A 16,423-nucleotide genomic window follows, 5' to 3' on the forward strand; every position below is an offset into this window, starting at 1 on the left:
GAGATGAGGAAAATCTGCAAATAACCAGAATATAGACTAAAAGATGATAATCAATATTAAGTATCCATTACATTTTTGGTACTGAATATAATATATACAGCCCCAATCTCATCAACCCTAATTTTTAGTTCTCAAGGAACTGATACTTATATGTTCATTTAATCTTCACACCAACTCTTTGAGGTGAGTAATATTCCTATGTCACAGATAATAAAAATATGGCTCAGTATGTATTCAGTGTCCAGACAGATGTACAAGTGGCATAATTCTCAGTTTCACTTTGTTCTTATTGATGGCTTTATTGATTATGAAGGTTAGACTTTGTAAAGGATTTTCTTTAACTCCAGTTTTAAGAACAAGATCATTTCTATTCGGGATTCTTTTTTTTTTTTTTCCAGTGTGGATATCAAAGGTGTGCAGAGCTGATTATGTAAGCTTATGTGCCACAAGAAATGGAATTTAATAGCATACAGTTATTCCCCTGCACACATTACAAAAGTTCATTTGAAAGTCAGTGTTTTGAATCTCAGAACCTCTTTTCCTCATTGAAACTGTACTATACATGATCTCTAGGCCAGCCACAAGAGACTTATTTTAATACATAATGTAGCACATTGCATAGTAGTACTATCTCAGTTACAATTAAACAATATTCATATTTGTTTTGTGGGAAATTTTCATCTCAAGATGTTATAAATTCATTCTCCCTATACATGCAATTTGGACAGAGAGAAAATGAACTAAAGGTACTACATTTACCTAAAGGCACACATATCTCTGTAGCAACAAATGAACAGCTGGTTATCTCCATTCCTCTTCCCCACTCTTTGCCTGGGGACACCCCTTCTTTTTAGGTCCTATTATCAGCACGTGATAGAACATTTCAAAGCCTCTCTGCTTTGAAATAGTTACAAAGGATAACTATCCTAGGCTCCAGAATCCAACTCTCTGCTAACATGTCATATACAAGTCGTTCTTGGGGTCCCATTTGGAATAGTCAATGGTCTCTTCTGAATTTTAATGAATGGCCAAAGAAATTTCTTTTTTTATTCTTTTTATGTTTTTTGTTATTCTGTATATCTAGTTTTTACATTGAACAATTATGTGATTTAGGACATTGATTTCAATAAGCTTTGTCCTTAGTCATGGCATATGAAGACAGGAGATAAAAATTGTAAATAGTGGTTTTTCTTAGTACCAAAGTATAACGTACAGGTTCTATATAGCTGGACAACATGGTAATAGTTAATCAAATACAGGGTTTTATATAAATATTAGTGCGTGCATTTCTCTGGAGAGGGATCTCCAGCTTTTATCAGGTTTACAATGGGATCTCAACCTCAAACAGATTAAGAACCATCCATATAAAGGTTGTCATTGTCTATGAAATGTTGAGTCATTATTTCATGGTGAAACCCTATCTATAGGAATTTATCAGCCCTGGCTCCTGAAAATGCAAGCCCCAACTTCCTATTTATTTTCCAAACCCTAAGCCCTACACCAAAAATCATCTGGAAAAATCAGACATCCTGTTAGGTGGAGCCAGATGTAGGCAATTCTATCATGTTTGGCCCAAGCCAATTAGTGAATAATTTAAAGTTTCAAAAAGAATGTTAACTTATTTGAAATAGACCTGGAAGCATCAATATTTTTAACATTCCCCATCTAATAAGCTTTGTGATTTTATTTAAAATGTGATGATTAAAGGACTCTTAAAATAGGGGAATCTCAAGATCTCCAATTAACCTAACTCTCACATGGCATTCCTCATCCTCACCTCTCAAAAGATAAGACACATTACTTAGCTATTAACTGTTACACTTAGTGCTGCTGCTGGTTACAAATGGGAGATCTTGACCAGCTGTGCTTCAACTCAACTGAGAAGCAGGGCAATAGGCAAAAAAATGGACTTGATCATCGGCTTGAAAGATACAATGATTGTAATGTGTGATAGCTTCCAAGTATGGAGCTCATAAATATGTGACAGGTACTGTACAAAATGCTTTACATGCATATCACATTTAATACTCACAATAAAAATCTGGTTGTTTACTTCATTTTACAGATAGTGAAACTGAGCCCCAAGTCACATCCCTAGTAAATGCTTGTGGCTTGGTCCCATAGACCACTACAGTAGAGATTAATTTCCACACGGTGGGAACTTAGGGAGAATGAGTTGCCAGACACCTTCGTACAAGTTTCTTCCTTGAAGGCCAGACAGGGAGAGCAGGGTCTAAATTCAACTTGCAACTTGTCTCTTTAAGAGAGAAAAGTAGGGTAAGATGACCTCACGGAGTTCACTTCACCAAAGTTTTTTCTGCCCTTGAAAGGAGAAACTGCTTTTACAGGGGAAGAGTGCTAAGGAGTTTCAGGGTAAAAAACTTGACAGTTACAACAGGGACAAAAGAAAACTGTGACATCAGAGGAAAGAAAAGTTTCATGTGGTTATCACTTTATTTTTTAAAAGCCATTCCAGAAAAGTAATCCCCCCTTGTATGGGTGGAGCAAGGGGAGGATACGTTTTGTTTCCCATTCGAAGAATGATGTGAAACAGCTCATCTGTGTAAACTTGGCCTTGGCAGTGCTGCCGGGACCAGTGAGGCCTTAAGGAATCTGCTAAGTAAACGCTGATTGTGTAAGTAGTTGGCCCGAAAGCTGGGGTGTGTTTTGCACACCGAAGCTTTATTCCTGCCATCACGGCAAAAATATGCAAAGAAAGCTGTGACTTTCTCATAACATGTCAATTACTGCTTCCTCTTTCCCTTCCTCACTCCAGGTCTTTTCTATGAGCTATTTTCAACAGAGGCTGTTGACCTTGTACGCATGAACAGCCCCAGGGCAGTGGGGACAGGACCACCCATGGCTGCACAGCACATGAATCACTTATTGTCTCTTAATTGCAAGTTGTTTTTCCTCATACCTACCCAGAGCGCCCACAGACTTTGTTTGGACCCTCGGGGAGTACTGAGTGTGTTGGTTTTACTGACCTATATTGTTGAACTTGTCATTTTTCTTTTCTTAATCCTTCCTAATGACACAAGAAGATAGGAGATTATTCCATCCCCTCAAAAAAGCATATTTTGCTGGTAGCACATGACAATGGGAGTAGTTCCCTCAAGTTAGTAGAGTTGATTGATATTTTCTGCTTCAAGGGAAAACCGTGAAATCTGTTTCATGTTGCATACGTGGAGCCCAGTGGTTCTTTCAAAGAGGGTTTGTTCCTTCACCACTTTGAGTCTTTCGGGGGTGTTTTAAGGCCTTTCGTTTCTGAATTTGATTTGCCACCATTGAAAATCGTGTACAGCGCATGCCATCTTCTCTCTCTACCCTGAACGCTTAGTACCCTGCTCTTCAGTGTATCTTCAGCCAGACTCTCATGTTCATCAACTCTCATTGCTGCCCCTGGGAGCATAAAATCATCTCTTACCCTGTGTCACTGATCTCCTTGACCTTCCCCTGTTGGTTGCTGTGATTTCTGAACTGCATGTATCTGATTTGCCTTTTCCATGCCTCTGCCATGGCTGTAGGATTTCTTTGTGAACAGTAACTCCAAGCAGGTAAGTGAGCTAAAACCCACACCGTGCTTAATGTAACTCCTTGGCTTACTATAAGCTCAAAATGTCTTGGTTTTCCTGGGGTTTTTTTTTTTTTTCTGATAGTGTAATGCAATGCCTACTTAATTTCACATTGGGTTTCAACTCTTAACTGAATATTGAGAGGTATGCCTGAAATCTCAGCATAATACGAAACAGTTAAAGTTTGGTCACACGATGCCTCTTATTATAAACTCCATGTTGTCTTTGTTTCCTAAACTGTTATCCAGTTCTAGAACTCTTTGGTTTCCTTACTTTTTTTTTTTTTTTGGCCAGAGTTCCATATTTTTTAATCTTTTTTATTTTTTAAATTGGGGTATAGTTGCTTTACAATGTTGTGTTAGTTTCTGCTGTATAACGAAGTGAATTAGCTATACATATACATATATCCCCATATCCCCCCACCTTGGACCTGCCTTCCACCGCCACCCCCACCCCGCCCCTGCGACCCCATCCTGCCCATCTAGGTCACCACAGGGCACCGAGCTGAGCTCCCTGCGCTATACAGCAGGTTCCCACTAGCTATCTGTTTTACACATGGCAGTGCACGTATGTCAGTCCCAATCTTGCACGTCCATTCTCTACGTCTGCTTTCCCTTCTTTCATTTTTTAAATGGCATGATCTGTTTTTTAAATTGATCCTGACCTTTAACAAAATCAAACTTGCTATTTATCAAGTCAATCTATGTTTTCACCTTGATGCCCAGTTTACTCAAACAGTATTTTATGTATGATTGTTTTATGCCTCTTCCTCCATAAATTATGACTGGCCCTCATTGCTTACAGCTCTCTGTACAGCAGTAGAGTGTGTAAGTAGTGTTTTATTGTTAATTGAGGTAAATCGAACCAATGCCTTGAACTGCGCCCTCCCAGGCTCCAGGGTAATGAAAGGTACCATCTGGGCTTGGGAGTTTCCTGTTGCACATGAAGACGTTTGGGAGGTTTTATTGTTCAGCTTTCTGAGTGTTCAGGATGCAAATGGTTCTGGGGTGAATGGGCCCTGTAAATGGCTGGACCAGCAGTGGCACGTTTCAGCTGAGCTTGATTCATAGTGACAGTCCTTCTGTCTGCTCTCCATCGGGATTTGGGGGACAAAAGGAGGGTACCGTTCATTGATAATTTATGCATCTTCAACTTAGAAGCACTTTGTTCTTCCAGATAATGCTTTTTCAAATGTGGGTGGTCAGCTTTTCTTATTTTCCCTTGTCAACTAGATTTTAGCCTTTGTTTCAATTCCACCACCTCCATACATTCCCCTGCTTACTGCCTCGGCTTTGCGTGTGTGTGTGTGTGTGTGTGTGTGTGTGTGTGTGTGTGTACAGCAAATATAAAGGAAAACTGTGTATCCGAAGTCAGAATGTCCTTGTTTGACTTTGATGGATTTCTTTCATGCTCTTTATAGAAAGAAGCAGATGCCATTGATGACACACTGGGCTCCAAACTTAAAGTCAGAGAGCTTTCGGTGATTGATGGTCGGAGAGCTCAGAATTGCAACATCCTTCTATCGAGGTATTGTTGATGTTGTCTAAACATTTCTGCTAGGACCAACTTTCCTTTTTTTTTTTTAATTTAATTTTATATTTTCATACAGCAGGTTCTTATTAGTTATCTGTTTTAAACATATTAGTGTATATATGTCAATCCCAATCTGCCAATTCATCTCACCACCCCTCGCCCCTGCTTTCCCCCCTTGGTGTCTATACGTTTGTTTTCTATATCTGTGTCTCTATTTCTGCCTTGCAAACCAGTTCATCTGTACCATTTTTCTAGATTCCACATATATGCGTTAATATATGATATTTGTTTTTCTCTTTCTGACTTACTTCACTCTGTATGAGTGAAGTTTCTAGGTCCATCCGCACCTCTACAAATGACCCAATTTTGTTCCTTTCTATGGCTGAGTAATATTCCATTGTATATATGTACCACATCTTCTTTATCCATTCATCTGTTGATGGATATTGAGGTTGCTTCCATGGTCTGGCTGTTGTAAATAGTGCTGCAATGAACATTGGAGTTCATGTGTCTTTTTGTGTGTGTGTTTTTTTTTTAATAAATTGTATTTATTTATATTTTTTATTTTTGGCTGTGTTGGGTCTTCGCTGCTGCACGTGGGCTTTCTCTAGTTGTGGCGAGCGGGGGCTACTCTTCGTTGTGGTGCATGGGCTTCTCATTGCGGTGGCTTTTCTTGTTGCAGAGCACAGGCTCTACGCACATGGGCTTCAGTAGTTGTGGCTCGTGGGCTCTAGAGTGCAGGCTCAGTAGTTGTGGCGCACGGGCTTAGTTGCTCTGCGGCATGTGGGATCTTCCCAGACCAGGGCGTGAACCTGTGTCCCCTGTATTGGCAGGTGGATTCTTAACCACTGCACCACCAGGGAAGTCCTGCGTGTGTCTTTTTGAATTATGGTTTTCTCAGGGTATATACCCAGTAGTGGGATTGCTGGATCATATGGTAATTCTATTTTTAGTTTTTTAAGGAACCTCCATACTGTTCTCCATAGTGGCTGTATCAATTTACATTCCCACCAGCAGTGCAAGAGGATTCCCTTTTCTCCACACCCTCTCCAGCATTTGTTGTTTGTAGATTTTCTGATGATGCCCATTCTAACTGGTGTGAGGTGATACCTCATTGTAGTTTTGATTTGCATTTCTCTAATAATTAGTGATGAGCAGCTTTTCATGTGCTTCTTGGCCATCTGTATGTCTTCTTTGGAGAAATGTCTATTTAGGTCTTCTGCCCATTTTTTGATTGGGTTGTTTGTTTTTTTAATATTGAGCTTCATGAGCTGTTTATATATTTTGGAGATTAATCCTTTGTCCATTGATTCATTTGCAAATATTTTCTCCCATTCTGAGGGTTGTCCTTTCATCCTGTTTATAGTTTCCTTTACTGCGCAAAAGCTTTTAAGTTTCATTAGGTCACACTTGTTTATTTTTGTTTTTATTTCCATTACTCTAGGAGGTGGGTCAAAAAAGATCTTGCTGTGATTTATGCCAAAGCGTGTTCTTCCTGTTTTCCTCTAAGAGTTTTATAGTGTCCGGTCTTACACTTAGGTCTCAAATCCATTTTGAGTTTATTTTTGTGTATGGTGCTAGGGAGTGTTCTAATTTCATTCTTTTACATGTAGCTGTCCAGTTTTCCCAGCACTCTTATTGAAGAGGCTGTCTTTTCTCCATTGCATATCCTTGCCTCCTTTGTCATAGATTAGTTGACCATAGGTGTGTGGGTTTATCTCTGCACTTTCTATCCTGTTCCCTTAATCTATATTTCTGTTTTTGTGCCAGTATCATATTGTCTTGTTTACTGTAGCTTTGTAGTATAGTCTGAAGTCTGGAAGCCTGATTCCTCCAGCTCCGTTTTTTTCCCTCAAGATTGCTTTGGCTATTCAGGGTCTTTTGTGTTGCCATACAAATTTTAAGATTTTTTTGTTCTAGTTCTGTGAAAAATGCCATTGGTAATTTGATAGGGATTGCATTGAATCTGTAGTTTGCTTTGGGTAGTATAGCCATTTTCACAATATTGATTCTTCCAATCCAAGAACATGGTATATCTCTCCATCTGTTTGTCACCTTTGATTTCTTTCATCAGTTGTCTTATAGTTTTCTGGGTACAGGTCTTTTGTCTCTTTAGGTAGGTCTATTCCTAGGTATTTTATTCTTTTTGTTGCAATGGTGAATGGGACTGTTTCCTTAATTTCTCTTTCTGATCTTTCATTGTTAGTGTATAGGAATGCAAGAGATGTCTGTGCATTAATTTTGTATCCTGCAACTTTACCAAATTCATTGATTAGCTCTAGTAGTTTTCCGGTGGCATCTTTAGGATTATCTATGTACAGTAATCTGCAAACAGTGACAGTTTTACTTCTTTTTTTCCAATTTGTATTCCTTTTATTTCTTTTTCTTCTCTGATTGCTGTGGCTAGGACCTTCAAAACTATGTTGAATAATAGTGGCGAGAGTGGACATCCTTGTCTCGTTCCTGATCTTAGAGGAAATGCTTTCAGTTTTTCACCATTGAGAATGATGTTTGCTGTGGGGTTTGTTGTATATGGCCTTTATTATGTTGAGGTAGATTCCCTCTATGCTCACTTTCTGGAGATTTTTATCATAAATGGGTGTTGAATTTTGGCAGAAGCTTTTTCTGCATCTATTGAAATGATCATATGGTTTTTATCCTTCAATCTGTTATTATCATGTATCACATTGATTGATTGCCTATATTAAAGAATCCTTGCATCCCTGGGTTAAATTCCACTTGATCATGGTGTGTGATCCTTTTAATGCGTTGTTGGATTCTGTTTGCCAGTATTTTGTTGAGGATTTTTGCATCTATTTTCATCAGTAATATTGGTCTGTAATTTTCTTTTCTTGTAGTATCTTTCTCTGGTTTTGGTATCAGGGTAATGGTGGCCTCATAGAATGAGTTTGGGAGTGTTCCTTCCTCTGATATTTTTTGGAAGAGTTTGAGAAGGATGGGTGTTAGCTTTTCTCTAAATGTTTGATAAAATTCACCTGTGAAGCCATCTGGTCCTGAACTTTTGTTTGTTGGAAGATTTTAAATCACAGTTTCAATCTCATTACTTGTGATTCGTCTGTTCATGTGTTCTATTTCTTCCTGGTTCAGTCTTGGAAGGTTGTGCTTTTCTAAGAATTTGTCCATTTATTCCAGGTTGTCCATTTTATTGGCATAGAGTTGCTTGTAGTAGTCTCTTAGGATGCTTTGTATTTCTTCAGTGTCTGTTATAACTTCTCCTTTTTCATATCTAATTTTATTGATTTGAGTCCTCTCCCTCTTTTTCTCGATGAGTCTGGCTAAAGGTTTATCAATTTTATCTTCTCAAAGAACCAGCTTTTAGTTTTATTGATCTTTGCTATTGTTTTCTTCATTTCTATTTCATTTATTTCTCCTCTGATCTTTATGATTTCTTTCCTTCTACTAACTTTGCATTTTGTTTGTTTTTCTTTCTCTAGTTCCTTTAGGTGTAAGGTTAGAATGTTTATTTGAGATTTTTCTTCTTTCTTGAGGTGGGATTGTATTGATATAAACTTCCCTCTTAGAACTGCTTTTGCTGCGTCCCATAGGTTTTGGGTCGTCGTGTTTTCGTTGTCATTTGTCTCTAGGTATTTTTTATTTCCTCTTTGATTTCTTCAGTGATCTCTTGGTTATTTAGTAACGTATTGTTTAACCTCCACGTGTTTGTGTTTTTTACGTTTTCTTCCCTGTAATTGATTTCTGATCTCATAGCACTGTGATCGGAAAGGATGCTTGATATGATTTCAATTTTCTTAAATTTACTGAGGCTTGATTTGTGACCCTAGATGTGATCGATCCTGGAGAGTGTTCCATGTGCACTTGAGAAGAAAGTGTAATCTGCTGTTTTCGGATGGAATGTCCTATTAATATCAATTAAATCTCTCTGGTCTATTGTGTCATTTAAAGCTTCTGTTTCCTTATTTATTTTCATTTTGGATGATCTGTCCATTGGTGTAAGTGAGGTGTTAAAGTCCCCCACTATTATTGCGTTACTGTTGATTTACTCTTTTATAGCTGTTAGCATTTGCCTTATGTATTGAGGTGCTCCTATGTTGGGTCCATATATATTTATAATTGTTATATCTTCTTCTTGGATTGATCCCTTGATCATTATGTAGTGTCCTTCCTTGTCTCTTGTAACATTCTTTATTTTAAAGTCTATTTTGTCTGATATGAGTATAGCTACTCCAGCTTTCTTTGGATTTCCATTTGCATGGAATATCTTTTTCCATCCCCTCACTTTCAGTCTGTATGTGTCCCTAGGTCTGAAGTGGGTCTCTTGTAGACAGCATATATATGGGTCTTGTTTTTATATCCATTCAGCAAGCCTGTGTCTTTTGGTTGGAGCATTTAATCCATTCACATTTAAGGTAATTATTGATATGTATGTTCCTATTACTATTTTCTTAAAAAATTTATTTTTATTTTTATTTTATTTATTTTTGGCTGTGTTGGGTCTTTGTTGCTGCACATGGGCTTTCTCTAATTGCAGCGAGCGGGGGCCACTCTTTGTTGCTGTGCACAGGCTTCTCACTGCAGTGGCCTCTCTTGCTGTGGAGCATGGGCTCTAGATGCATGGGCTTCAGTAGTTGTGGCTTGCAGGCTCCAGAGCACAGGCTCAGTAGTTGCTCCGTGGCATGTGGGATCCTTCCGGACCAGGGATCAAACCCGTGTCCCCTGCATTGGCAGGCAGATTCCTATCCACTGCGCCACCAGGAAAGCCCCCTATTACCATTTCCTTAATTGTTTTGGGTTTGTTTTTGTAGGTCCTTTTCTTCTCTTGTGTTTCCTGCCTAAAGAAGTTCCTTTACCATTTGTTGTAGAGCTGGTTTGGTGGTGCTGAATTCTCTTAGCTTTTGCTTGTCTGTAAAGCTTTTGATTTCTCTGTCAAATCTGAATGAGATCCTTGCCAGGTAGAGTAATCTTGGTTGTAGGTTCTTCCCTTTCATCACTTTAAATATATCGTGCCACTCCCTTCTAGCTTGTAGAGTTTCTGCTGAGAAATAAGCTGTTAATGTTATAGGAGTTCCCTTGTATGTCATTTGTCATTTTTCCCTTGTTGCTTTTAGTAATTTTTCTTTGTCTTTTGATTACTAATTTTTCTTTGTCTTTTGATTACTAAAGTCAATTTGATTACTATGTGTCTTGGCATGTTTCTCCTTGGGCTTATTCTGCCTGGGACTCTCTGCACTTCCTGGACTTGGGTAGCTATTTCCTTTCCCACGTTAGGGAAGTTTTCGACTATAATCTCTTCACATATTTTCTCAGGTCCTTTCTCTCTTCTCCTTCTGGCACCCCTATAATGCGAATGTTGTTGCATTTAATGTTGTCTCAGAGGTCTCTTAGGCTGTCTTCATTTCTTTTCATTCTTTTTTCTTTATTCTGTTCCATGGCAGTGAATTCCACCATTCTGTCTTCCAGGTCACTTATCTGTTCTTCCGCCTCAGTTATTCTGCGATTGATTCCTTCTAGTGTATTTTTTCATTTCAGTTATTGTATTGTTCATCTCTGTTTGTTTGTTCTTTAATTCTTCTAGGTCTTTTTTAAACATTTCTTGCATCTCCTCAATCTTTGCCTCCGTTGTTTTTCCGAGGTCCTGGATCATCTTCACTATCATTATTCTGAATTCTCTTTCTGGAAGGTTGCCTATCTCCACTTCATTTAATTGTTTTTCTGGGGTTTCATCTTGTTCCTTCATCTGGTACATAGCCCTCTGCCTTTTCATTTTGTGTGTCTTTCTGTGAACCTGGTTTTCGTCCCACAGGCTGCAGAATTGTAGTTCTTCTTGCTTCTGCTGTCTGCCCTCTGATGGATGAGGCTATCAGGACCAACTTTTCTATCATGTGGCTCCAAACCACATGTTTGGACTCGTCCTTTTACCTGGACTCTGCTGAGGGTCAGTTCTCCGAGTTTCTTCTGTCTGACGTGAAGAGGACTGTTAGTGCCTCCTTTCCCTCGTGGAATATGTCACAGCTGGATGCCTATTTCTTGCAGTTTAATTTCCACAGACTCCTAAATCATAAAGAGCAGAACATCTCAAATCAATGTTTTGTTTTGTTTTTCCAGAGAGCCTATAAAATGGACTTTACTGTTATTTATACCTCTCAGCTTTAGAGATTCTTTAGCCATTGAAGTAACACTGTCACAGAATCAGCATCCACGCTGAAGGCATGAAGGCTCTTTGTTTCATTTTGCTTTCCAAAGTCACCTTTTTATACTTCAAGATTATATTATTTCATGCTGTTTGTGAACATTTTTATGACTAAAAAATATGTAAAACTCAAACCTCAGTGAAATGCTAATTCATCCAGTTCAGCCCTTTCAGAAGTATTTCTCATAATTAGTGAACCATCATGGCCTTGGAGCTTGAAAAGAAGAAAGAAAATTCGGGAACCTGGAATCTGATTATAGCTTCAGGCAATGTGTCAGGTCGTCCTGGGCATTTCAAGTAGTTTTTCTGAATCTAGTTTCTTCTTTCTCTAAAAGGGACTTTCACATTAGACAGAGATACCTCGTGCTGAGGAAGGGAAGGAAAATATAAAGAATTCTGAATTTTGAGGCATTATGTATAAGTCACATTGGTTACATTCTGGAAAGAATGTTATATATGTATCGAGGCTGGCATAAGGTGACTTTCAGGGAGAGTAAAGACGGAAAGTAGTAGTTGTAGTAGTTCTTATTTTTCACATGGTCTTAGAGTTTAACACACAGCACTGCTGCTTGGTTTGCAGCATAGAAGTTTGATTGATAACCAGACATATATTACTTTCTGGAGCAAATGTTTCTTTTAGTGAAAGAGAAATTGAAATTTGGTAAGACCCCTGAATTTTAATACAACTTAGTAAGGTAACATGAACCATCCTGTTAGCATTTAATTTCTGCCTCTGGCTGGAAGCTGTGTAAGTGGCCAGGCCCTGTGTTTATCCCCACTTTTGTTCAAGAAGACACCACTGAAAATAGTTTTGAAGGGCTACATATTTTTTTTCTATAGTCTATACAAATTGTTTTGTTAAAACTTCTTTTTACAAATAATGTTTTTACTTAATAGCAAAATTAAATGAAAATTTGGGCAGTTTTTCTTTTAAAACCCTAGAATTTCCCCCTCTATTTTGCACTTTTGCAGTCTAGAGGAGCACTTTAAAAACAACTTGGCAAAGGGAGCTATCACTCTGAATTTCTATAGTAATTTAAGTGCTCTAGCTGTGACCCAGTTTCTCATAGACAGATTATTCTCAGTACAAGATGCCACCAAGGGTAATTACACTAGTTATAGATAAGGTTACAACTTCTTCTGGCAAATTTCCCATCCCGTTATTGGAGGAATTGTTTCATATTGTGGTATATCATTCCCTCATTACATCAAAAGTGTCAAAGGCTAAGGTGACTTAGAATGTGAATGTGTCCAAACTCTCTAGAAGATAATTTTAATAATTTGCCTTGTATCTGTTAAATTATCTATTAATATCCAATTTAGTGGATAAGTATTACAATGAGCATAATTTTAAAATGTATTATGTATAACAAGGTGATTTTGAGATGCAGTTAACCTTATGGTAATTGGGCCTTATTGATCAGGGTCTAAAACCTCTGCCACAGAGGATTCAGTACCACATGCTTGTCTGCTCAGTGGTCAATGGTTTTACTCTCTCATCAGGAAAGCACAGGGCTAAAGGTAAAAGAAATTAAGCAGAACTAATTTGTTTTTATTTAGTTGTTTAACCAGTCAGCGGTTGGTTTACCTTGCTTTCACTCTCCCCTTTTCGTTGGCAGTGCATGAGTACACACAAAGGGAGCCAGGGGCTTAAAGGAGGGGAGAGCTGTGATACTTTGCTTTGATACTTTGTGCTTAGAGTTATCGCTTTGGAGTGTTTGTTTGCCTGGCACTGTGCTGGGTGTCATAGGATGTCCCAAGACTTAAGGTAGCACTGTTGCCTTTAGCAGCGCATGGCTACTTGGAGAACAGTGACACAGGCGAGATGACCTGTGAACAATTCAGGCCTTAGACTGGTCTGGATGGAAGGGGATGGGGAGCCCAGCCAAGGGGGCGAGGGGGCAGCAGTGGGGTGTCCCTGAGAAAGTGGGCCTCGAGGGCCATTAACAGTTACACAGGCAGGGGAGCGGAGGCAGTTCCAAGGGTGCAGCAGGAGCAAAGGCACCGGAGTGGGTACAGGCGGGGCTATAGAGAGAGCCCTGTAATTGCAGCAGACGATTATCACTTGGATTAAATGAGACCAGGCAGGAGGGCCTGAGATCCAGGCCTGGTGCCTTTGTCAGGGCCCGAGTCAGCCCAGGGTCAGTCTATAAAATGGAGGTAATGAAAGCAGTGGGCTTGTAAGAATGAGACCCAGCGTGTGAGAAGCACTGACAGAGTGCCTGTATGTGGCAGCTGCTCAGTTAATGGCCCATTTGTGTACCCGGGGGGGATCCGGAATTGGTGCCGTTTGTTCCAGAGAACAGTACTGTCTTAATGAGGTTTTGAGTTTGATCTCTGACGGGTTCGCAGGATAGGCTGGAGGGGTCGGAGCTGGAGGCACAGGCTGCTCTCAGATAGGGAGCTCTTTCTATTGCCCAGCTCAGACCTGATGAGGGACAGACTGGAGAGGGACAAAACCTGTCAGTAGCATTTGGAGACTGATTTTCTGCCTGGGGACAATGAGTAGGAATGTTTCCAAGTTGAAGTCAAGATTTCCTACCTTTCCACACTTAGTGTCTTTCTTCTTTTCTGCTTATTTCATTCCCAAAGACTGGCGACCCTCTCTGTGTCTTACCTTGCTGACTAGGAATTTAATTACCAGCCATGCAGTCATTACACCAGATTCCACCCCGGTGAAAGCCCGTGGCATGTTCCATGGGCGGTATTGTGATGCACACGTGTCTGCAGCGCTTGGTTATCTTTAAAAGCTCTTTCTTACCCCCATACCGCGAAAGTTCACAGACCCTTTGGCCAGGGGCAACTGCCACAGCCTTGCCTGGAGCCGAGAAGGCAGCCGGAAGGAAAGGCCTTCTTATCCCAGGGGCTGAGCAGGGGAGGAAGTACAGGCCCTTTTCATGTGCTCACAGCATAAGAGGCCAGCGTCCCTCACAGCGCCCAGAAAGAGGCTGTCTGGAAGGTGTGACGCTCCAAGCCACCAGGGACCCTGCCTTTTACAGACTTGAGAAGTGAGTAGAATGGACACGATGTTCCCGAGAATGAGACCCGTTCGTCAGGCCCCTGGAAGAGCCAGCAACAACTTCTCTGCTGTGTGTATGCAGGCTACATGGGGCAACTTAAGATTCACTCTGATTTATTCCCTAAAACAGACCTCTCCCTTCTGTTAAAAAAAAGAAAAAGAAAGAAAGAAAGAAATTTGGAAGCTGGCTTATATTGCAAAATGAACCCACCTAAAATACACTTTTATGAAGTGTTCTGCCATTCTTTTTTTCCAGATGCTCACTTAACATGACAGCCGGGGTGTAGTAAACCACAAAAGGCTACTTTAAAGGAGAGGGATTTGGCTTAAATCCACTGAAGCAGAGCTAAAGTTGATCTAGCCATCCATCCTTAACTTAGTTTAATTACGCCTGGATGTTCCAGTTCTCTGGGCAAATTTTTGAAATACCTGAGTAGAGCAAGGTGGAGTTAAATACTGGTTTTAAATGGCTGCTTTGTTTCCTGCCTTGCAAAGAAAGTCGAAGTGGATGTCTCACAAGTTGCCACCCTCCTGCACACCAGAACACTGCCAAGCTTTAAAAGCAATTAAAAGGTTAGGATTGGTAGGGTCCTTAAATTACAGAGATTAGTGACTCAATCTGTGGATGACAGATGATACTAAGAACTCTTTGGCAACCTATAGAAGCCTCCCAGAGGGCCGTGTACCCTTCTCCTCTTTCCCCAAAGGTACAACTTTTTTGTCTGCTCCCGCAGACCACGTGCAAGGCGGGATGTTGACAGGTAGATTTTCTTAAGTACTAGCCATTAAAGTCTCAAGTCTCTTTGTGGGCCACATGAAGAGAAACCAAAATTGTTATGAATTAGAGCTAGTGTTTGGTCCAGACAGCCTCTGGGGATTGAGCAGCATAAATATATACAATTTCAAAAGCAAGAAGTTCTGCACTCCATATGGGGAGCTAATGAAATGCAAATCTGATACTTCAAGTATTGTTCTCACTCTGATGTTCAACTCCTTTTCTCTTAAATGCAAAACAGAAGGACTCAGCAGAAAGACACCATAAAGTGGTTTCTTCAGCTCCGTGTGAAAAGGACACAGAACTAATCTTTTTTTTTTTTTTTTTAAATACGTGGAGCTTTTCTTGTGGTAACTAGACATTTCCACATCCAGCTGGTTTTCATCAGTGGCAGTTTCAACCTTACTTAATGTCCCACTTCTTTGGCCTTGCATGGCTACACCATGGTGTTTGCCCTTACTTGACTCAAGAGCCTTTAGTGTCCTGGAATCTAGGGCTACCCAGGGCCCATATGGTAGAGACCTTGATGCCGGGATACAGTTTTTCCCATCATATGTTTTACCCATGCCAACTTGGCTAAATTGTTCCATTTAAGTTTGGGAGTTTTCCACCATTATGATGTTCTAGTGAACATATTCATGGGAAATGACTGACTCCAGAATGACTAAATCAATCTAGAGACGTCTGCCCAGATCCAGAGTCGCTCTCCGCAGCCCAGGAGTTATTATGGTGCTACAGCTTGGACTAGGGAAGAGAATGGGTCTTATTCTAGAACATGGACAATTTGGCATGTTGCCTAGGTGCTCTATTTGGGTTTGAAAGCATGAAATAGAAGAGAATGATATTTGTACAATAGGATTCCCAAATCTGTTCCTTCCCTGGCCTACTTATTGGTACATGAAACAACATTCAGTTTCAATAGCAGGATGGATGGTTTTAACAAGATCGTGTCAAAATCTGGAGAAAATAGGACAAGCCAGAGGTGTCCAGAGTGGGTTCTTTCCTCCTTTATGGGCTTTGTGGCCACCCTGCACTCATCCAACCCTCTCGTTTACCTGGGAGAGCACAGCTGACCATGTATGCTTCATGTACCCTTGTGTGGAGTGTTTCAGCTTATCATTAGATTCTCTCAAACATTATAACCACCTTTAAAAATAAGCACCATGTCTTCTAATTATTTTTTAATTCTCCCAGGTCTAATGGGTGCTCTATACAGAGAGGAAACTCTGATGAAACAATGGGTATGAGAGCACTTTGGGAAGTTTCATGATAACCCTACTTAGCGCTGTTTATTTATCAAGTAGCTGCCCTTGAATATTAATGTTACATAAGTACTGCTGCTTTTTTTTTTC

General features: G+C 40.0%; 1 protein-coding gene across 3 annotated transcripts in view; it reads left to right on the forward strand.

The window, feature by feature from the left end:
* DAAM1 (dishevelled associated activator of morphogenesis 1) overlaps positions 1-16,423 on the forward strand; it is a 175,201-nt gene that overhangs the window by 125,942 nt on the left and 32,836 nt on the right. For 2 of the 3 annotated variants that reach the window (XM_057544132.1, XM_057544133.1), the window contains exons 16-17: positions 3,528-3,557; positions 4,996-5,102. In XM_057544132.1, coding sequence (XP_057400115.1) covers positions 3,528-3,557; positions 4,996-5,102 — 137 coding nt within the window. The remainder of the gene's footprint in view (positions 1-3,527; positions 3,558-4,995; positions 5,103-16,423) is intronic. The other variant, XM_057544134.1, reaches the window with a different exon arrangement.

Source organism: Balaenoptera acutorostrata, chromosome 3 (assembly GCF_949987535.1).
Source record: "Balaenoptera acutorostrata chromosome 3, mBalAcu1.1, whole genome shotgun sequence".
NCBI classification, from domain to species: domain Eukaryota; kingdom Metazoa; phylum Chordata; class Mammalia; order Artiodactyla; family Balaenopteridae; genus Balaenoptera; species Balaenoptera acutorostrata.